The sequence below is a fragment of the Typopeltis vanoorti genome, chromosome 19, assembly GCF_054136105.1.
Source record: "Typopeltis vanoorti isolate ZY-2024b chromosome 19, IOZ_Tvanoo_1.0, whole genome shotgun sequence".
In the NCBI taxonomy this organism is placed as follows: domain Eukaryota; kingdom Metazoa; phylum Arthropoda; class Arachnida; order Uropygi; family Thelyphonidae; genus Typopeltis; species Typopeltis vanoorti.
In genome coordinates, this window is record NC_143567.1 from 101,909,908 (window position 1) to 101,933,712 (window position 23,805).

The 23,805-nt window shown below is 36.5% G+C and overlaps 1 protein-coding gene across 2 annotated transcripts in view; it reads right to left on the bottom strand.

Annotated features, from left to right (window-relative positions):
- Window positions 1–23,805, bottom strand: part of hd (humpty dumpty) — a 131,983-nt gene that overhangs the window by 97,617 nt on the left and 10,561 nt on the right. For both annotated transcript variants that reach the window (XM_090409178.1, XM_090409179.1), the window contains exons 2-3: window positions 14,864–15,050; window positions 8,849–8,945 (exon numbers count right to left, since the gene is read on the bottom strand). In XM_090409178.1, the coding sequence (XP_090265304.1) occupies window positions 8,849–8,945; window positions 14,864–15,042 (276 nt within the window). In that variant the 5' untranslated portion in view covers window positions 15,043–15,050. The remainder of the gene's footprint in view (window positions 1–8,848; window positions 8,946–14,863; window positions 15,051–23,805) is intronic.

Here is a 23,805-nt window from a genome sequence, read left to right on the forward strand (position 1 = left end):
AAAGATGCCAGGAAATTATATTCTTAGTATAATCCATTATCCAAATGTAAGCAAAGTTTGTGCATGAAGTAATTTCATGACAAGGCAACTTGTATATATAGGCTAATGACTTCACATCAATTGCCTAAGTATTCCATAATGCAGAGCACATATCTTTACGGACATGTATCCTTACGGCTATGCATTATAGGAAGGGCCACCACCTAGACCGGTTTCATCCTTTATTGAAGTCTCATCAGTGGAAGCCAGACCCAGAAATGATACCAAGTTTGAAGTAATGTAAAAGTCATATTTCCATATACAAGTAGCCAACAGGTGTCACACCTTTTCTCTCCTATCAACCAACTTCTGCAATCCACACACCTTCAATCTATTCTCATAGGGAGCATTCCACAGGCCACTCACCCCTGAATCCTCTCCACTGCTTCCACATCCCCAAGAAACCCAGGGAACCAGACTTAAGCACAGTAATCCAGATGTGGGCGTATCAAGTCCTTATGAAGAGGAATTACAACTTCCTTCTCTACTTGTTAATGCGTACTAGCCAACTAATCTTATGTACTACCTTAGCAATATGGCCTCTAAACTTTAACTCTCTGTCTACCACCACCCCTAAATCTCTATCTTCATCTGTTTCCTGGAGTACAGTGCCATCAATGTGTACACAGCTTATAATCTATTTATCCCAAAATGCATAACTTTACATTTCTCAACATTAATCTGACACCCATTAACTTTTGCCCATACTGACAGCCTATTTAAATCATCCTGCAAGCTCTCCACATCACCTTGATTAACTATTACAGTAACTAATTTTGCATCATCAGCAAACAACTGAATATTTCCTTTCAGGTTAATTCCTATATCCTGTACAAATTAAACAGCAATGATCCCAGCACTGAACCTTATGACCCACCACTAGTTACCTATTTTCACCTTGATTCTTCCCCTCTATATACCACTTTTTGATATCTATCCAGTAGCCACCCTCTTATCCACTTAACCAGTGTCATATCCATCCCCATTTGTTCTAATTTGCGTAACAGTGTTTCATGTGGTATTCTGTTAAATGCCTTTGCAGAATCCAGCAAAATCATCGTGTAGCCATTTCCTTTATCCAACTCAGCTGTTACTCTATTATAATTATAATAATTAGAGATGTTGAAAGTTTTTCCACTTGGTTGTATTTAAATTAAAGATGTCAAGAAATTATATTCTTGGTTTAATCCATTATCCTAGTGTAAGCAAACAAACTTTGCACATGAAGTTTATGTTTACACTTGGATAATAGATTAAACCAAGAATATCATTTCTTGACATCTTTAATTTATTGCATAAATCTTATCTGGAACACTTAGTAGTGAACTTCCTCTAATTCACATTCAGTCTTATTATCCTTTTTATAGATGGAAACCTATGAAAGCTCTATTCCAATCATTTGGAATTCAACCTTCTTACTAGGCTTTCTGAATTATGCAGTGCAGCCACTGTAAAACTTTTATACCTCCATATTTGAGCATTTCTTGCCAAATATCATCTGCTCAGGTTAGCTTTCCCCATTTCAAGCTTTTGATAGATTTATTATTATTATTCAGGCCTCCATGGAGTCAAGAGACTCATCGTGGAGGTCCTTCCTAGGAAACAGTCTATCATACCACTCATTGGCCGTTCTTGTTCTCACCACTATCAGGCAATTTGCATTCCACGGTTCCACCATCCTCCATGCAAAGAAACTACTCCTCGCCCCTCTTGCTCACAGCTTCCTTTCGTACTTTCCAGAGATGGCCCCTTGTCATCTCTCTTTCCTGCTGCTCCACCAAGTGAAAGAACTCCCCAGTGTCCACCCTGTAACTGCCTCTCAACAGTTTAAAAGTCTAGATTATATCACCTCTTCTTCTATCCCCCAAACTCTGCAGTCCACATTCCCTCAGCCGATCCTCATAATTAACATTGTACAGTCCTGAAGCCATCTTTGTTATCCACCTCTGCACCCTTTCCATAGTTAATTTATCCCCTTCAAATCCACGGGACAAATTTGAGAACAATAGTCTTAAATGTGGTGTGTTCAGGATCTTATACAACAGAATGATAACTCTTCTATCTCTGCAGGTCAGCGTCCTTCTCAGTATTGCAGCAATCCTCTGGGTTACCTTCACAACCTTTGCAATATGCTCCCTGAATTTCAGTTTTCTATCGATCTTCACCCCCAGATCTGTTGCTTCCTCCAGTACAGCTCCTCAATCAAGAATGCAGCCGCTCATCGATGTATCCCAAACTTCAAGACTTTACATTTTGATGCATTAAACCGACATCCCTATTCATTTGCCTATCTGTCTAGTTTATTCAAATCCTCTTGCAGGGCCGCCACATCTGTACTATTACTAATAACCCTTCCCAACTTCACATCAGGGGCGCTTAAGGGTCAAAGCTGTATAACTGAGAGGAGACCTCCACATAGCCTTTAAAGGAATGCGGAAAACCGACCAGGGCTTCTGACCTAATGTCCAATCCTCACCTTCTCGTGGTGCACCCTGTTGGGTATCTGCTTTGATACTGAACAAACGAGGATGGGCTGGCAATTTGGGATTTAGCCGACCAAATTGTATTTCTATTGGTTAAACCAAAATACAAAATGATGGTACACCATGACAAAATTTCATGCTGGCTGGGGCGTCGCCGGTTAAACAAGACCTCCCGTTGTTTTCACCAGGGAACCAGGGCGAACAGCGAAAAGTCACCTACTGGAACAAATCTGAAAATAGACCCACAAATAAACATCACCAGAGCTAAAGATCGGTACTATCAACATAAGAAGCCTGAATGACAAAGAAATGGAGCTAGCTGAGGAATTAGATAAGTACCAGATCAACATAATAGGGGTGACTGAAACAAAAAAAGACCAAAACTGGTGAGATCTTTCTGAGCAATAAATACAAAATGTTATATTCAAGCAATGACAATCAAGGAAAAGAAGGAGTAGCCATAGTATTCAACACAAAATACGAGGCTAATCTTCTTGAATGGCAGGCAGTGTCAAGTAGAGTGATTTGGGCAAATATCAGAATGGGGAACTGGACAATGAGACTTATTTGTGCCTATGGTCCCACAGAAGGTTCTACTAAGGTAGAAGTGGATGAATTTTTTGAGGCTCTAGAGAAAGTTACTGACATAATGAAAAAGGAAAAGTTGGTCCTTGTTGGGGATCTAAATAGCAGAGTAGGAAGTGATTGTCAGACATACAAAAATGCTTTGGGAAAATTTGGAGAAAAGAGCAAAGCTAATAATAATGGCAAATATCTGTTGGATTTCTGCTCAGGACATGGACTGGTTATTACTAACACCATGTTCCAACATAAAAATGTGCACAAATTCACATGGAGAGAAGAGGCAAGGAATAAGAAAACTCTCATTGACTATGTTATTGTTGATAGTGATGTTTTCTCTCTGGTGCAGGACACCAGAGTGTGCAGAGGATTTGAAATTGGAAGTGGTCAGTATTTAGTCTTGAGCAGGATAAAATTGAATTTCATATTGAAAAGAATGACATGTAAGAAATTTTGAAGCGAATAAAAGTTGAGCAGCTCTCAGATATGAACTGTAGACTAAAATACATAAAGATTATTGAAGGAAAAATGAAAGAGTTTGAGAACAGGAACCAAACCTTGGAGATTCAGTGGCAAGCCTTGAAGAAAACCCTGACTGATTCAGCTAGAGAGGCATGTGGTGAAGTTGTCTGCAAGAAGAAAGCATATCAAAAGTTCCTGGCAAATAAGTCAGCTTGTGCTCTTAGAGAATACAGAGACAAATGTAAGAAAGCTAAACAGTGTGTAAAACTAGCTAAACAAAAGTCATGGGAGGACTTTGGCAAGAATATAGAAAATAAATATCAAGAAGGTGGCAAAATATTCTGGAGGTTGTTGAAGAAGCTTAGGAATGGAGGAAAGAGTGCTGTAAAAGGAATTAGAGATGATAAAGGTGAAATGAAAACAGGAGAAAAAGATATCCTTGAAGTATGGAGTAATTACTTTGAAAAACTGCTAAATGAAACAAGCAGTGATGACAGCACAGTGATAAAAAACACTGACCAGGCATGCAGTCACAAATACATATCCATACTTGAAGTAGAAAAAGCCATCAAAGGCCTGAAATGTGGAAAGGCAGCAGGAGTAGATGATATTCGACCAGAAATGTTGAAGTATGGTGGTATAAGAGTCTTACAGTGGCTGCACTGCATAGTTCAGAAAGTATGGACAGAGGGACGAATTCCCGATGATTGGAGTAGAGCTCTCATAGTACCCATATATAAAAAGGGAAATAAAACTGAATGTGAGAATTACAGAGGTATTTCCCTACTGAGTGTTCCTGGCAAGATCTATGCAAGTATACTTGAGAAACGGTTGAGAAGAATTATGGAAGAAAAGCTTGGTGAAGAACAAGCTGGATTCAGGCCAAATAGAGGTTGTCAGGATTAGATCTTCACTTTACGACAAATAGTCGAGAAAGCATGGGAATATAACAATGATCTGTATTTAAGTTTTGTCGATTTGGAAAAGGCATATGACAAGGTGCCAAGGGAGAAGCTATTCAATACGCTGCAGTTATATGGTGTCAATGGGGCATTATATCAAGCAATACTTAGTCTTTATTTGAGTTGTGAGTCAGCAATTAGAATTGAAGTACAGGAAGATGGTTTAATGTTAAATCTGGTGTGAGACAAGGATGTACATTATCCCCTCTGTTATTCATTATCTATATGGATCACATTATGAAGGAATGTGGTATTAAACCTGATATCAAAATTGGAGATGTTAATGTCAGCTCTTTGCTTTATGCGGATGATGTTATACTTCTAAATAAATCCGCTACAAGTCTGCAAGATTCTCTGACAAAATTGAATAACTGTTGTAATAGATATGGTATGAAGGTCAGCAATAAAAAGACAAAGACAATGAAAATAGGCAGAATCATTGAAAATGTCAACTGTGTTGTGAATAGAGAACCTGTGGAACAAGTAAAACATTTCAGCAACTTAGGCACGATTTTTAGTGAAGATGGCAAATTAAATATGGAAATAGACAACAGACTCAACAAAGCTGGTATGGTAGGAAGTCAATTGAATAAATTCATATGGAATAAGAGAGAAATTAGTCAGAACACTAAATTAGCTATATACAAGACAGTGTTCAAACCAGTTTTAACTTATGGATCTGAGAGCTGGGTCAGAAGTAAAATGCTTGACCAAAGATTAAAGACTGCAAATATGAGAGTCCTGAGAAAGATTAGAAGCATGAACAGATGGCATCAATGGCAATATCATATTAAAAACGAGAATATTAGGAAAGAACTTGACATTGTCAGCATCCAGGAATGCGTTAGCAGAGCTAATCTCAGGTGATATGGTCACTTAAACAGAATGAGTGAGGAAAGATTAGCAAAGCAAGTGCTCTCTGCCAAGTTGGCAGGAAAATGACCCAGAGGAAGACCAAGATATAGGTGGATTGATACGGTACAAAGTGCCTTAGACGATAGAAATATAAGATCAGGTAATGTTGGAGTCTTGACAAGTAACAGACTGATTTGGAGGAAAACTGTAGAAAGGAAGTTAGTAATGATGTAAATTTTTCATGTAGTACTATCATATCCTGTACACCCCTTGAGGGTACATGGCAGGAATTTAATGATGATGAGATATGGAAAAAGCATATAACAAGGTGCTCAAAGAAAAGCTTTTTTTAAAACACTACAATTATATGGGATAAATAATACAATTAGAGCAATTTTAAGTTATTTGTTAGAAATGAAGAAAATGTAGGAAGATGGTTTGATTTGATGTAGAATCAGGTTAAGCCAAGGACACATATTCTCCCACATATTCATCAGAAACCTGATATTAGAATCAGAGATATCTTTATGTAGATATTGTACTCCTAAACACATCCATTGCAAGTCTCCAGGAGTCTGTAAATTGAATATCAGCTGTAACAAATTTAGCATGAAAATTTGCAATAACAAGACCAGACACATGAAAATAGGCAGGAACACTGAAAACTTCAGCTACATTCTCAGTAGAGAACCAACCTAGAGAACAAGTAAAATAATTTCGCTATTTAGGCATAGTTTTTTGTGAAGATGGCAAATGAAATTTGAAAACATACAGAATAAGCAAAGTTGGTATGGTGAGGAGCCAGCTGAATAAATCTATATGGAATAACAGAGAAATTAGCTAAAACATGAAACTAGTAGTAATAGTAGTATATGAGACAGTGTTCAAATCAGTTTTAAGTTAAGGATCCAAGAGTTGGGATAGATATAAAGCACTTGATCAAAGTGCTAGAGACAAGATATCAGAGCTTTGAGGAAAATCAAGGGAATGAACAAATGGGATCAATGGCAGTATCATATTAAAAATGAGGTTATTAGGAAAGAGCTTGACATTCTTAGCATTCAGGAATGTGTTAGTAGAGCTAAGCTAATCTCAGGTGATATAGTCACTTAAACAAAATGGAAGAGAAAAGGTTAGCAAATCAAGTGTTTAATGCTAAGATGGCAAGAAATAGAGGAAGACCAAGATCTATGTGGATTGATTTGACCAGAAGTGTCCTAGAAGACCAAAATAATAGATATTAGAATTGTTGATAGAAGATTATTAATAATGTAAACTTATGTAGTACTGCCATAGCAGCTAGTAAATCCCACAAGCATACATATCAAGAAACATGATGATGATGATGATTGTTTCTATGTATTAGGATAAGTGCCAGATGAGTATTAAAAAATTCTAGAGATGATACAGGCCAAGTCTTAGTTTTGGAGCACAAACATGTTTGAATACAACTGAGGAGATACTATCAGGACCAGAAGACTTTGTTATCTAGGTTATTGAAGAATTCTTCTGATGTCTTTTTTTGCCAAAAGACCACAGGATATGGTACACTATTTCTAGTATGATAAGAGGTAATTTACAATGGTCATCTATGCAGTGTTGAAGAATGATACCAGAAAATTAGCTTTATCTTTAGGTATTACAAGAATACCAATTGGATGAGAGAAAGAAGTACAGGTAAGCAGAAGTTATATCCAATAGCCTTTGCTAAGGACCAGAAAGTATGACTGCCATTTGGACGGGATGCAAGTTTTCTGCAGTAGGCCCTTTCAAGTCAGATTTACTGATGGCTGTTTTGCATGCATGCACTTCAGTGTGGACTAAGTATGAATCTGGACTTCTTGTTGCAAGCCACTTACAGTTATGCTGATTTTTTTTTCAACCTTCCTTGCTAAGCCTGATGTTAAACCATGGATTGAAAAGTGGGTGGGAATTTGGAAGGAGTGAGGAATGCAAGTGTTGATGCCCAGTGAAATAAGTTACAACTTACTCATCGGCACAGACATTTGGATCAGAAGAGTGGAAGCATGACCATGGAAAGGGAGAACGTCCTCCCTTTAAGGAGGTCGTCACACCTGTAATGTAAGACACAAGTTCAGCTGGGGTATTCTGTAAGAGATTATGCTTACTTTAATACATGTAATGTCAGCTAACAGAACAATTTTGTCAGTTTAAGTCACAAAGTGTCAGCACATCCTCATGTGCTCACAATTCAAATAGATATCTACAACACAAGAAAGTAAAGAATAGACTGATTCAGAGACTGTACTCAGCTCTCTTATAAAGCTATAGGGAGGTTTGCTCCTAGCTACCTAGCTTTTATCTTTATAATTTATAGCACTTCAGATTTTTTAATGTAAAATTTTATTTCCTAGAAAAGCAAAATTGACTGTCTCATTTGCCTTTCACTACACTTATGACCACAGGTGGGCAGTCCTAAGTAGAAACAATCCATTTAAAACAATTTTAATATGCATCATGCATAGTGTAGATCAGTGTTTCTCAAAGTGTGGTATGCAAAAGGTCGTTAGGGGGTACGTGGCAATTTTCAGCTATGCATAATTAAAGGAGTCATATTTTTCAACAAACAGTGCAATTAGAGACAACTGGGATAAAACGGCACTAACTAATGAATCACATCCCCTCTCCAACAGAAACTGTTGTATAGACCAAGCAAAACCATATGTTGCCGGTGGAACATATGGTTTTGCTTGACACCAGCCCCCGTCGTTAACGTGTTAAAATTAAGAAATATATAGTGAATGTGTTTCAGATATTATGGAATTCGGGTGAAGGGAATTAGCATTTCAACTCAACTATTGAAATGCTAATTTGTCTTTGGTTGGTGTGATCTTTTGTTAATACCGCACCAATCATATGCAGTTCTTTGCTGCTCTACGTATCTCAAGTCTTGTAAATTACTAGTAATTTTAGCTTGAAATAATGGGAAAGAAGATGACGCTATTTGGGTAATGACTTTTACGATGCACACAAAGAAACTGTTCTCGATGCCAAAAGTAGTGATAGCGAGGAGCTTCTTGGTAAGTCGCACCATTTTCAGTTTTCTTCTGAAAACTTTAGTTTCCGAAAAACTTCGGCAACTTTCTTGTTGCTTACAAGTAGCTGTAAGCAACAAGAAAATGTTGATATTGCATCTGGATCAAATGAAATTAATGAGTGTGTCGTCTGACACCTCTAGAGAACCAAAATTTAAAAATAAATCATATTTTTTTTGTTTACATGAACATATAAATTCAAATAAAATAGATATCTAATTTTAATTAATTATTTTTATTAATTAATTAGAGATATTTGGTAATAATGAAAATTTAAGAAGGGGTACGTGGATATCTGAAATTTGAGAAACGCTGGTGTAGATATTTAAATTAGCATTAAGTTCATTTTGATGGATAAGTTTTTATGAGAAGAGGTTTATATTTAGAACAGTAAAAATAATTCACTTACCTGTGGTGAGGAATTGCTTTCAGTAGACCAAGGCCACGAGGATTCTTCAGTATTTTCTTCTGGCTCAAAACCAGAATTTTTGCGTTTCTGACTGCATCTGAAATATTTTAATAATCAACTTTAATCCTCACCTAGCCAGAATCTACTCCAAAAACAATCCAACAAAGCTATCAGCTATTAACTATTTTTTTTAAACTTAAATCTTGTAATATTTATTGCAATTATTTCATAATATTATAGTGCTCATTAATTTTAAATTCTTTTTTTCCAGGAAAAACTTTATTCTAGTGCCAAACATCTATGATGAAGTTTCTCTCAGCTGCTTTATTAAACAGGAAGTTAGGGAACAGAGTGAAGGGAAAAGGACTGGACACTAAGGATGCTGCATTTCATAGAAGCAGGACTGGAATTATGGTTAAAGTAACTAAGATTATGATGCCAATTGTGTTTATTCATTTAAATGTTTTGAAGGGATAAATATCCATAATAAATTTAGTTTAATCCTTTATCCAAGTGTGAGCAAACAAAGTCTGTGCCTGAACATATCTTCAGGACTGAGGTAAGGTAATACAACACTGGGCAACTCACAGCAAAGGTGAATCAAGCTCTCTACTCCTTGTCTCAGTGTTGGATAAATATCCAAATTCCTGGGGAAAGAAATGAAAACTACTAACCTCCAGAACAAAAATAACAGATGTCCCACTTTCAATTTAAAATATAACTTCACTGCAATTCTTAACCATCCATCCTGTTATTACATCATACTATTACAAAATTTAATTAGAAACTGTGGTGGTGCAGTGATCTTATACAAAATTCTTAGCTGGAAAGTGTGCATTCATATGTAAAACAGTAACAGATTTTTCAATCCACTACCAGACTTCTCAGATAAAAGAAGTAGGAAGATAACTTGGAAAGATAACAGCAAGATAGACAAAGCGATTTGAAATTCTTGAATAAGAATTTCAAATCACAGTAACTTTCAAATCAATTTCAAATAAGAAGCAAATGGTGGCCATAATAGTTTGGAAAAGGGGTAACAGAGACTGGATACCATTTTCCAAGATGAGTCTTGCAAATGAAGATTCAGTGATGTCAGAAATATTGATTAACCTTCAGTATTATTAAACCAAATAAGCAACCAAACAACCAACAATAAATGGACAAACGACTATGAAAATGGTCATTTGTCTATTTATTGTTGGTTATCCTGTATAACCCTTAATGATAATATAGGTATGATATACATGATAACTTCACATTATTATTAATTGGCTATGAACAACTTTCCTCAAAAAATTAGCCTATCACTTGTAACACTTCAAGATCTTATATTTTTGTCTGTATTAATTCCACCCAGATCTTGGTCTTTCCCTGGTATTTCCTTTTCTCTCTCATTCTGTTTAAATGCATTCCTGAATGTTAACAATGTCAAGTCCTTCCTAATATCTTAATTTTTAATATTTCATCATCAACCAACTGTATTCTCAATGGAGAACCTACACACCATGTAAAATCTTTCAGCTCTTTACATTAAATATGGAAATAGAATAAGTAAAGCTAGTTTGGTATCAAGCCATATCATAAATATACATGAAATAAGAGAAGTAGCCAAAATACTATAGACTAGCAGAGTATATAAGACAATGTTCAAATCTATCTTAACTTTAGAGATCTGACAGATTAAAAATGAAACAGTTTATCAAAGACTAAGGACTACAGATATGAGGTCTGAATGCCTCAATATGCCTCAATCTTCACTATAGATGAAGTAAAAGTCGTCATAAAAGATATCAAAGCAGGCAAGGCCCCAGGCTTCGACGGTGTCCATCCTGAATTTCTGATTAATAGCGGGCCAAATACTATAAAATGGCTCTGTTAATTCTTTTCTGATATATTATTGACTGGCTGACTACCTAGCCAGTTTAAGAAGTCAAAAATAGTTACTATTCTTAAACCTGGAAAACTACCCCAGGAGGCAAAAAGTTACAGACCTATTGCTTTACTGAGTTGCACCTATAAAATGTTAGAGCGCCTTCTGTACAACAGATTGTCCACACCAATTATGCAGCATGTCCCGATTGAGCAAGCTGGTTTTAGAGAAAAACGTGGTTGCTGTGATCAAGTGCTCACTTTAACATCATACATAGAAGCTGGATTTCAGAAGCAAGAAAAAACATCAGCTGTCTTCTTGGACCTAACAGCAGCCTATGATACAGTATGGCGTGAAGGTCTTATATACAAATTTCTTAGCATTGTCCCATGTAAACGGACGGCACACTTAATTTCCTCCATGCTCACTGAACGTTTCTTTCAAGTTATATTAGGAAATAAAATGTCCCAACAACAAAAACTTAATAATGGTCTTCCACAAGGGTCAGTATTGTCACCCTTACTTTATAACCTATACACATGACTTGCCTGCTACCATCTCACGCAAGTTCTGTTATGCTGATGACACTGTAATTGCCATTCGACACAAAAACATGAGTCAGGCTGAAGATGTACTTACAAAAGATCTGAAAACTATAGGTGAATATTATAAAAAATGGAGGCTCCAGCTCAATCCAGACAAAACAGAAGTATCAAGCTTTCACCTTAATAATCACATGGCAGATGTCACTTTACATATCTTCTTTGAAGGATGTTTACTACGACACAATAAGTTTCCAAAGTACTTGGGCATTACTCTCTTACAAGCAACACCTAACAAATGTTTCTGCTAAGTTAAGAACCCATAACAACATAATACAAAAAATAATAGGCACGACATGGGGAGCAACAGCCGATAATCTGCGGATTACTGCTCTTGGTCTAATTTTCTTGTTGCCGAATATTGCTCACCAGTGTGGCTAAATAGCACACATGTTAAACTTGTTGATAGTCAACTAAATGATACAATGAGACTGATTTCTGGCACAATTAAATCAACGCCCACACACTGGCTTCCAGCTCTTAGTAACATTGTTCCACCAAATCTGCGCAGGACTAAGGCTCTCTTACATGAGTATAAGAAAATCTTGGAGAACACAGCCCTACCAATACATTTACATCTCCCAGACTTAAGTGTACGACGATTGAGATCAAGACATCCACCACTACAATTAGCCCAACTACTACTACATTCTAACTTTGACTTGAAGCAAAAGTGGCAAGAACAGTGGGAGAGCCATACAAATGACATCACAAAATTTTCTCTCAATGAATTACAAGAAAGTTGTGATGCTTGCTCACACCTCCCACGAAAATCCTGGACTCAACACAATACGAACTGGTCATGGTGTATGTGTGGACATGCTTTTTAAATGGGGTAAACGACCATCCCCGCATTGTGATTGTGGAGCTCAGAGACAAACTGTGAACCATATGTGACTCAGTGTTATCTCAGAGCATATTCAGGAGACAAATTGGACTTTTTAAATGCTACACCCGAAGCTATGAACTATCTGACCAAAATGGATGTAACCTTTTAATTTTATTGGTTTTTAAAATGACTTTTGATTTTTAATTTTATATGTTATTAAAGTGTATTGTACTGCATGTTTTGATATTCATGCCATACGAATAAATAAATAAATGAGTTCTGAAAAAAAGGAAGGGCGTGAGCAGGTGTATGATGCCACAATGACAGGAAAAAAAGACCCAGAAAACGAAATGGGTGAATCAATGCAGTTAGACATATCCTCAAAGTTCAAATAAGATCCGACAATACTGAATGCTGATAACTCTTTTGGAGGAAAACTGATATTTTTCCTCCAAAAGAGTGGTACATTTACATTAATAATAATATAAACTTAGTCATGTTACTTTATCATAGTATCCCATGCACACTCCTGAGGTTACCTATCAGGAAAGTGATAATGGCAGTTACATACTAAATGGCAAGCACTTTCTATTTCAAATTCTCTATATAAATAAATAAAAATAAATCAGCTAATGCCTTTTATTCCCTTATAGGGAGTAGGCAGCCTTTATACCCTATCTAGCTTTTGGAGACTGAGTGGGCAGTTCAATCTACACCAGTAGCCAATCAGAGATAGCTGGCACATGTCTATCACTAATTATAGGCAGCCACCAATGAAGAGGCAGGCAAACAAGTGCTGCCACCTTTTGGTACCTAACCCTAACAGGATATGTTACTTTCTGAAATAATGTGAGTACCGGTCAAGTTTCTTGAGTTTACAGGATGGAAAACCAGAGTTTCTGGGAGGAAAAACCCGCTTGCCCATGCCAGAGATCAACTAACTCAGGAATCGGTCAAAATTAGGCTTAGAAAAAAGTTCCTCCATTTGGCAACTAGACTTGAACCTAAGTCTAATTTCAAGTGACCAAGCGCAGAGGATGCAAGTGCCACTTCCAATGAGCTACCCATTATCTATATACTGTTGTGATATCTTCACAATGGTTCAGGATACAACAGTATCCTGAACCAGTGTGAGGATATCACTGCCAATAAGACTTGTCATTCTTACTTTTTCTTTTCATTCTGGTCATAAAAAAAAGAAAGAAAATAATAAGACCAGAATATTTATGCACTTTTGTATTTTATAACATGACATTATTAATAAGGTAATCAGCTCAATTCCTTAGCAGAAATCCAGCAAGTATTTACTATTAAGATCATTTCTGCTCTTTCCTCCAAATTTTCCAAAAACATTTTTAAGTGAGATATTCATTTCCTATGATGCTGTTTATATATTCAACATGGATGTCTATCTCTCTCTCTTTTTTTTTTTTTGTCAGTAGCCTTCTCTAATGACTCGAGGAAGTTCTGCATTCCTTTACAGAATCTTCTGTAGGACCATGGGCACAAATAAGTTAATTGTTAAATTTTCCATTTTGAAACTCTGCAAGTTTCTAATATTATAATACATGACTGCATTTAAAAGATAAAGTCATTGTAGAGAAACACTTATAATCAGCTGCTTGGAAATTTTGTACTGTTCTTTTATAATGATGCTTTGTGATATTCAAAATGATGCATCTGCTAACTAGTACAGTTAAGTGCCTTTTTTTTCTGTTTTTTCACTGTGTTTCAGATGTTCTTTCTTCAATCAGGTTCATAATTATGCTTTTCATCTGAGTTCCAAACTACAGCATCTCTTACGCTGCCTCACAAGTAATGCCAACCAATATAATCATGTTGTAATGATTTCTTGCCACAGCTTCAAGTACATCTTGCAAATCCCTCTACACACATTTTCAATATGCATTCATTTCACACCTTTACACAAGAGTGTCAGCATCACTCTTTCTCACTATTAGTCTGTTATAAAAAAAAAAAAAAAAAAAAAAAAAAAAAAAATTCTTATTTATCCAGCATTATTTCAAAGCCAAATGTAGAAACTATGAAAATTTTGTACAAAATTTGACCAGAGAGCTTACGGGAACACATTCACCAGCATTTATGAGTTGCTAGCGCACACCTTATAGAAAACATGATTGCTTGCCCAAGCGTCCATATATTTGCCTTCTATTGGTCCATTCTGATAAGGTTTCACTGGCCTTACAGCTGTTTCCAACTGGTTGGTTCTATCATTGGTTGTGTCAGGCCAGTGAAACATTATCAAAATGGACCAACAGAAGGCGAATATATGTATGCTTGGACAAGTGATCATGTTTTCTATAAGGTCCACGCTAGGGTAACTCATAAATGCGGCGAGTGTATTCCCATAAGCTCTCTGGTCAAATTTCATATGAAACTTTCATAGTTTCTACATTCGGCTTTTGAAATAATGCTGGATTTATATAATTAAATATTTCTTATTTTATTGAGTCTGTGAAAATATTTTCAGTATCCAGATAGTCAGCATACTATCTGGATACTACCAGGGATCTATGCCATATTTAAATTTCCTTTTTTCATACTTACATTATATATTATAATCAACATGCTCCAAGCTGAATACAACCAACTAAAGTTTTGTATATTTTATGATTTAAAATAAAAATAAAACTGATAATTTAAAATTAAATTCAATTATCTACAAATTCTGCTGAACAAGAGTATATTACCTGAATGGATTTATGACTGTTTCCTTCCTTTTGTTTTCAGAGATAATACCTAAAGGTCGATTTACAGTGTTGACATCTACATTTTGAAGAACGGTTGCAACTCTCTTTGCTTTTCGACGCTGCTGTAAGACTTGAGCTGGTAAAATCCATCCAGGAGGGGTATCTTGTTTTTCCATCATATGCTTATCTACAAAGAGAAAAAAAAATAAAACTGTACAGTTTTATTTTATTTTTTTTATATTAAGTGCCATGAAATAATAAAACAAAGATTTCAAACACTGCTCTGCGACTGAAACTTATAGAATTCTAGTATAAACTTTCAACATTCTAGTATAAATGTACCACATGACAAATTGGTAGTTAAAACTGAAAAAGATGGGGTTGGATAGTAGATTAGAGCATTGTATTGGAAACTGGCTGTCTGATAGGTATCAGAAGGTTGTGTATGGGGGAATGATATCCCAGAAGAGAAACGTCACTAGTGGCATGCTCCTGGGATCTGTTTTGGGACCATTGCTGTTGTTTAATTATGTAAATTAAATTGGAAAGGGCTTAAATGGTGACGTACAGCTGTTTGCAGAGGACATAAAGAGTTATGAGATGTATTGTAGCTTTGCAAAAGGATCTAAATAGACTCTGAATGGGTGAGTGTGTGGGGATATCAGTTTAATGTTGCAAAGTGTAAGGTTTAAAATTTGGGAAGCAGAGTATAGGATTAGTGGGGATATGGAGGTGGAGAAGATGAAAGATTTGTGGGTGATGGTGGATAAGGACTTGAAATTGCATGTACATTTTGCTAAATTTGTGAGAACAACACAGAGGATTATGAGAATGATGCAGAGAATACTGACATGCAGAAGTAAAGAGGTTTTGATTCCACTGTACAAGACTTTGATCAGGCCACATATGGATTACTATGCACAGATTTGGTTGCCAGGTTTTCAAAAGGATGGGATGTTGGAGATGGTTCAGAGATTATTGGAATATGAAATATGAGGATAGATTGAGAGAATGCAAATTACAGAGCTTAGTGGAAAGAAGGAAGAGGGAGACATGATCAAGACAAAGTAGGTAAAGGGTAATTACCATATTAACGTTGAGATTTTTCATAGAATATCTATGAGCAAGGGGATCAGCAGTAGGTTTTTTGCATGGAGAGTGGAAGGTGATTGGAATATTGTCTGAGAGTGTGGTGAGTGTAGGGACTGTGAATGCATTTAAGTTGCAGTATGATGAGCAGTGCATATGAGAATAGACCTTCCATGATGAGTCTCTTGACTGCATGGAGATTTAATAATAAACAAATAATAAAAGCAATGAATTTTTAGCAAATGGTAAATGAAATGGAACTAAAAATTATTAGCACTGGTAAGCCATGGCTAACCAGTGCTAATAATTTTTAAAAGATAAAAGAGGTTGCCCTTACTGAAAGAGAATGTAATGAATATTCAAGCAGGTAAAAGAGAAAGGATACGGAATGCTGCTAATGATTAGCAAAGGATTAAATCCAAGCAGAGTAGAGATCCTGAATGATTAGTGGTGGTATGAGTAATACAGCCAATGGGTGTAATGTAGATATTAATAGGATAAAATACACAGCTAGATATTGCTATAGCTCATGGTCATCTGAAGAAACGTATGATGAATATGAAAAATGAATCTGAGTTCAGATGGTTCGTTGCTTGATTCTGGGTTTATTGGTACAAGGACAGCAAAGTCATACTGTGCCAAACCAAGGGGTATCAGTCTTCAAGGTAATAAGAAACAGTAATAGAGATAAATTAGTAAATAACATATACAAGCATTTAATAAATTAGGCAAAGTAGTATTTACATATAAACAGCATTTATAATCAAATGTGTTTGCATAAATTATTTCTTTTTAAACTTGAACTTCACACCATTTGTGGAAGTCTGATAGGATTCGCCTGAGTGTATGCAGCTCAGTCAGAGTAGTAAATAAAATTCCTTTCCTCAAGTGAAGTGCTGACACTCCACCAGTACGTGACAAATGGTATGTTACACTGTTCACGCATAGGTGGGTCATAAGCCCTCGTTAAATAACAAGAATGACCTATACATAGCCTAACAAGAACAACTTCCTCTCTTCTGTTTTGATGCTTAATTTCAGGCTTAATCTCATGTAATTTGCCAGTGTTTGCAGTCATGAAAGTCACTAGGTAATTAGCATTGATTTTATAAACTATCTGTAGTTTGTATAGGAGAATGACAAACAGTACATACAAAATATAAGTTGATCTAGAAGCTGCAGTCTCATTTATCTCAAATCCAACATGGCTGAGAATCCAGCACAACTGAATATCAAAATTAAGGGTCTTATTTCCTGAAATGACTGCAGCTCTGCTGTATAATCACAACTGACTGAGATCTGAATATGATAAAGTCAGGAAATAACAACAGCACAACCAACAGAGATTTTAGATTTTGAACTGTTACTACAGAATTGGAAGGAAATCAAAGTGTTCAAAATTTAATGTGAGCATTAAATAACTGCATGTGAACAGATGGCAGAGAGTGAGACGTCTTAATTGGCAAAGTGAAAGGTTTCATGATGGTGCGTAAACCTGTCAGAGGAATGCTGTTAGTTTAGTGCAGATAACATCAGCATTCACAGTAATAGCTTGTATAATCTCTTTAACATGCATATGAAGGGAGACACGTGGCAACCTGACATGATATTACTGTACCTCCCAATGCAGAAAAGTAATACATCCATGAAGAATGCTCTGGAAGAGACTAATTTTGGGGCATGGTTAAGAGACAACTATTATGTCCAAGTGAGAGAGCCAGTTCTTTCACTTCAACATAAATAATTTGAAATGGGTGATGTGTGAAAAGCACCAACAGCTATCTGCATACCCTGATGATGGATAGGATCCAAACTCATAATTGAACAACGTTTAATCACTCCTATATTTCATCTGTCACTGAGACATTGTGAGGGAAACAATATTAAAATTGCAAAAACATACAAATTGTGTTTACAAGTGGACAAGATTAGACAAAGCCTAAAGTCCTATGAGGGGTGCACTCTATGGGTGTTGTTGGCTAGACTTAGATGTGTCGAGCAGGAGGCCAAGAATTACAGTTTCCCAAATCTTGGGAAGTTTAATAACCATATTGATTAAGATTGGGTCTTTTTTTTTATTTTTTAATTCTACTGCTGATTCTAAGAAAGCCTTTCAAATTTGTACTTTTTTGTGGTGAACCATAGCTTTTTCCATTTGATCCTGTGCAAGATATTCAAGGCATAGTTAGCAAGCCCTGATGACCATACTTATGGCAAAAGATGTATGTTTTATGTTTTTCTAAGTGTATATTAGGAAATCTCCCAGTCTGACCATATTAAGATAAGTTGCAGGAACAAGGAATTTTTTAAATACCTAATTGATAAAGGAGATAGAGCATCTTTGAGAAAGTGGATGAGGTAGCCAGCTTTAGATAAGTTTGAATGCTATGCAGAGATTGCACTTTTTTTTTTTTTTTTTTTTTTTTAGAATTCTGGCCATTTTTTCTGAGGTGCTCTGAATATAAGGCACAATGATAGTATTACTATAGTCAGCATGTTGAAAGAGATGCGAGAGATGAGAAACAATTTGTTGACCTTTTTAGCATTGTAGCCATTGGACAGGATCCAATCATTGCAAGCTGCTCTGCTTTGCAGAACCATAGACTTGGAATCCTTAATCTAGCTTTGAACATATAAGTGCAAGATAAAGATGAAACGATGATCAATCCATCAGCCATTCAGTAGACAATAGAGCACAAAAGAGATAGTGCTCTTCTCCCTTAGTTAATGAACATGTGCAAGAAATGTAAGCTTTCTATCAAAGACGAGTCCTAAGAACTTGGCTTCTGTTGCTACTGGAATAACCCTTTGTTCAATTCTTAAAATCAGAATCTCAGTAAACAGTGCATTTCTGGCAGAAGTGGACACATTTTTTTGTGCTGAAACCTGAATCCATTACTAAGAGCCCATGAAGAAACATGATCAACTGCTGGTTGAAATAGTTTTTCAATTATCCTAATGTCAAAAGAGTGACACCAAATAGTGATGTCAATACACAAAGTAATATCTATTGTGGATGAAAGATGTTCAGTGATAGAGTTAATTTGAAAGCAAAAAGCGTCAAACTTACGACAGACCAAGAGAACGCCCTCTTTTAGACCCAGCTACACAGAAAGTTAATAAAAAGAGGAAGATGCCCTCTGAGACCAAGGTTACACAGGCCTTTTAATGTCACATCTCCAGGCTATGTTATAAGCTTTTTTCCATTTCAAATAACACTGAAACCAGCCTCTTATACATGTTTCTAAATGGACTATTGCTGAACAATGTCTCCTAAAGCCACACTGCATGTTTTTAGGGGAAAATATATATCATTGATTTCTAAATAACAGAAGTTTGGCATTTACCATTTTCTCCAACATCTTACAGACAGCTGGTCAGACCTATTGCAAATAAGTCAATGACAACTGACTTATGCCAAGAATCTAGAAACACTTCCTTTGTTTCATAAGTTGAAAGTTTTTTCTTTTTTTTCCACTTGGTTAGACTATAATAAATTTAGTTTAATTCTTTATCCAAGTGTAAGCAAACAAAGTTTGCACCTGAAGTATCTTCAGTACTGAGGCAACTTGTGATAAAGGACCAAGCTCTCATCACTCCTTGTCTTAGTATCTCCTATAATGCAAAACACATCTCCTTGTGGAGATGTATAATGCTATGCATTAAGGGAAGGGGCCACTATCCAGACCAGTTTCGACCTTTATTGAATGTTCAAGTACAGATAAAACTCCAAAAACTCAGCGATGTTCCCCTCAGTAACAGGCTCACCCTGCCACTGAGAAGAACTCTCAGAACCGGTTGGCTCTACACCGTGGCAGGCTCACCCCACCACTGAGTAGAGCCACTCATTTGTCATTTGAGGGGTAACAGCAACATCCGTGCCTCAGTTAACTTCATGTGCTACAGCATTGCCATTCATTACCCCCCCCCCCCCCCCAAACACACCCAGGACCTGGGTGACAGCAACAGCCGAGCCTCAGTTAAAACTTTATGGGCTACAGCATTGCCATTCATCACCCAAGCTTCCAACCGGTTTCAACCTTTACTGAGGTCTCGTTAGTGGAAGCAATGGAGAAGTCATATTTACCATACGAGTTGCCAAAAGGTGTCTCACCTTATTATTAATTTACTCTGGATTTAGAGAAAGATGTTGAAAGTTTTCCCCTACTTAGTTAGACTATAATAAATTTAGTTCAATCCTTTATCTAAGTGTAATTGCACATGAAGTATCTTCAGGACCAAGGCAACTTGCGGTAAAGGTGGACCAAGCTCTCATCACTCCTTGTCTTAGTATCTCCCATAATGCAAAGCACATCTCCTTGTGGACATGTATAATGCTATGCATTAAGGGAAGGGCCACTACCCAGACCGGTTTCAACCTTTGAGGTCTTGTTAATGGGAGTCAGACCCAGACCATCTCCTTGTAGACATTATACATGTCCACAAGAGATACTAAGACAAGGAGTGATGAGAGCTTGGTCTACCTTTACAAGTTGCTTCAGTCCTGAAGATACTTCAGGTGCAAACTTTGTTTGCTTACACTTTGATAAAGGATAAACTAAATTTATTATAGTCTACCAAGTGGGAAAAAACTTCAACATCTTTCTCTAAATCCAGAATAAATTAATAATAAGGTGAGACACCTTTTGGCAACTTGTATAGATAAATATGATCTCCATTGCTTCCACCTTAGTATCACCACCACCTCTGGGCCTGGCTCCCACTCAATAAAGGTCGAAACCGGTCTGGGTAGTGACCCTTTCCTTAATGCATGGCATTATACATGTCTGTAAGGAGATGTGCTTTGCATTATGGGAGATACTAAGACAAGGAGTGATGAGAGCTTGGTCCACCTTTACCACGAGTTGCCTCAGTCCTGAAGATACACAGGTGCAAACTTTGTTAACTTACACTTAGATAAAGGATTAAACTAAATTTATTACTATTTCATAAGTATTCTGTTTTATAATAAGGGAAGGAGATCTATAGATGATGGATGTTCTATCATCTCATAATGGATGTCATCAGGACCGAATGCACACTAGCACGACATGTAAAAGAGCGCTTTTTAATTCTCTTTGATAAATGCCTTACTGTATGGGGTCTAGCCCATTGGTAGAAAAGTTTAGCCACGTTCTTGTGTTGCTCCTTTAATATTAAAAATTCAAGAATATGTGAACTAATATGTGAAGCATCCTGAATTTTGAAAGCAATGAGATTTGATGTGATAGGGTACCTACAAAATATACCCCATGTTTTTTTTTTTGTTTGGTTTTTTTTTTTTGGTAGGGAGGCAGCTGTCTGGCACTTAGTATTGGATACAGTGGATGATATTTTTGGATCAAGATGTTGCTGTCTTGACAAATAATCTATATTTATAATCTAAATAATCTCTTGCACACTTTACTACATCAGCATTAAGTTTCAGAAGATGGGAAAAGCATTCTAATCAGCCTGGTCCATTTTCCACATGGGCATCCATGTAAACGTACATGGTTCATGTGAGGACATAGTGCAAATAATGAGAAAATGATCACTTCCATATATGTTCTCTTCAACTTCCACATGAACAGCAGAAAAATGGCAGGGGAGCAGACTGTAATATCTATTTCAGATTAAGAGTGGGTGGTATGGAAGAAGAGATTGAGATTCCAGGAGTTTTCTCTCAATATGTCCACAATGGCTTTTGATTCAGAAACAATGAATTCATTATTCCAATGTTGACAAATGGTGCATTCTATATATACTGTTCATTTTCCAATTTTATCACATACAATTTTTGCATTGGTTGCTTGATTAAGAGATGATATAAATTGGATACAATATTGCTTTTGAATCTGACATCTAACAAAATGTGCTTTGACCACAGCACATTCTGAAAGCAATGAGATTTGATATGACAGTACAAAACATATCCTAGATTCTATCATGATGTTTTTTTGACTACCTGGCACTGATGGTTCCAACAAAGCTTTGGCTAGAGTGGAAACAGATGTTTTTGGAATTGTGGCTGTTGCTGTCTGGACAATGTAACCTGATGCATACTTCACTGCTTCAGTATTAAATTTTGTAAAATGGGAAAAGTATTCCAATCAGTCTAGTCCATTTTCCACATGGGCATCTGTGACATGCGTCTTGTGAGAACATAGGGCAAATAACAGGAAAATGATTGGTTCCATCTTCTCTTCGACATCCCACACGAGTAGCTGTGATAGGGAAGCAGATTGTAAGATCTATTGCAGATTATGAGTGGGTAGGCATATGGAAGAAGGTATTGAGTCTATTATTAAAAAGGGAGAGGTCATTATTGTCAAGCATTCACTCAATCATGGACTTCATTCATTTATGTTGGTTATTCCACAGTGTTGTGTCCATTAAAGTCACCCATAAGAAGCATGGGCTGAGGCAGTTACAATATAAGATTAACAAGTTCAATCTCATTTAGCTCACAACCTGGTGGTGAATATATGGAACATACTATAATAAGAAATCCCATGGATAGGCAAATGGCCACTGCTTCCATAGCAGTATTAAGCTGGATATGTTGGAAAGGAGTATGAATGCCCACTAAGATAGCTAATCCACCCTAAGTAGGACCATCTCCAGTCTTGTCCTTATGAATAACACTAAAATTCCTTAAGGTGGGACCATCAATGGGTTTTAAATGTGTTTCCTACAGACAGAAATAGAATGACTTTTGTTTCTGTAGAAGCTTGATAGACATTTTGCAAAACCCACAACAGTTCACACAGTAAAAATTTTCTCCCATTGTTTTGCTTTGTAGACTGGTCCAATCTGTGAGCAGCTGAGGGGTTACTTTTTTAGGTTTATATTTATCAAATGATTTTGGGAAGTATGGATAGCCAGTATCCATCTCTTCCACTGGGAAAATGATCAATATATCATGTGATTTGTTAGGATCATCTGATGAGTTTATTTTCAGTGCATATAGAAGATTCATTTTTCCTGTTGAGTTGTTTATCTTAGTGTACCCATGCCATTATTTTCTTCACAAGCAGGTTTTCGTTGAAAGGGATCATTTTTTAGTTTTTCAGGAGTGAGAATGTAGGAAGTATGATTGATATGCTCCACAGAGAAGCACTCTAGATCAAAGTTTAAGTATGGTGAAATTATTAGGTGCAGAATAGACATATACATTTCAGATACTTTGGTGTTCTTAACTATCATCTTTTCAGCATAAAAGGATTTCAGGATAGGTGCCATGGTGGCTAGCATCCTCTTTGCATCCTGATATATATTCTGTTCTGTTTTATCTTTTGTATTTTTTTTCATCCTTCTGCCATTGACATGTCCAAAAGTAGGCTGAATGATATCTCTGACAGTTGACACATTAGCTTTCTTGGAAGAGCAAAATATTATTACGTTTCTTTACTGCCACATTAGGCACAGGTAGTAGAGCCATGACAGGCAGCTTGGGTATGCTCATATTTCTCACATTAAAAGTATCTCAGGGAATTAGGGAATGTAAGCCAAGCAGGACAGTTAAGATAACAGACTTTTACAGATAAGTAATAGTACAAGTACTTATACTGCCAGAATCATTTTATCACAACAGATTACGGCAACAATGAGGATGTTGACACAGAGGCAGAAATTATGATTCTAATGTCTAAGGCCTTTATCAGATCATAAATGGATTATGATATAGATTTTGCCATCTGATTTTCAAACGGATGGTGGACAGATTAAAAACGGCCATGTACTTTGCTTCTATATAGAGAAGAGTAACTAAGCTTGGGTAAGATCTCTGGAATGTTGTGTATGAAAGAGCAGAGAGAGAGAGAATTCTGTTTGCAGAGCCTGCTTGAAAAGATGAGAAGAGGGTGATCTGA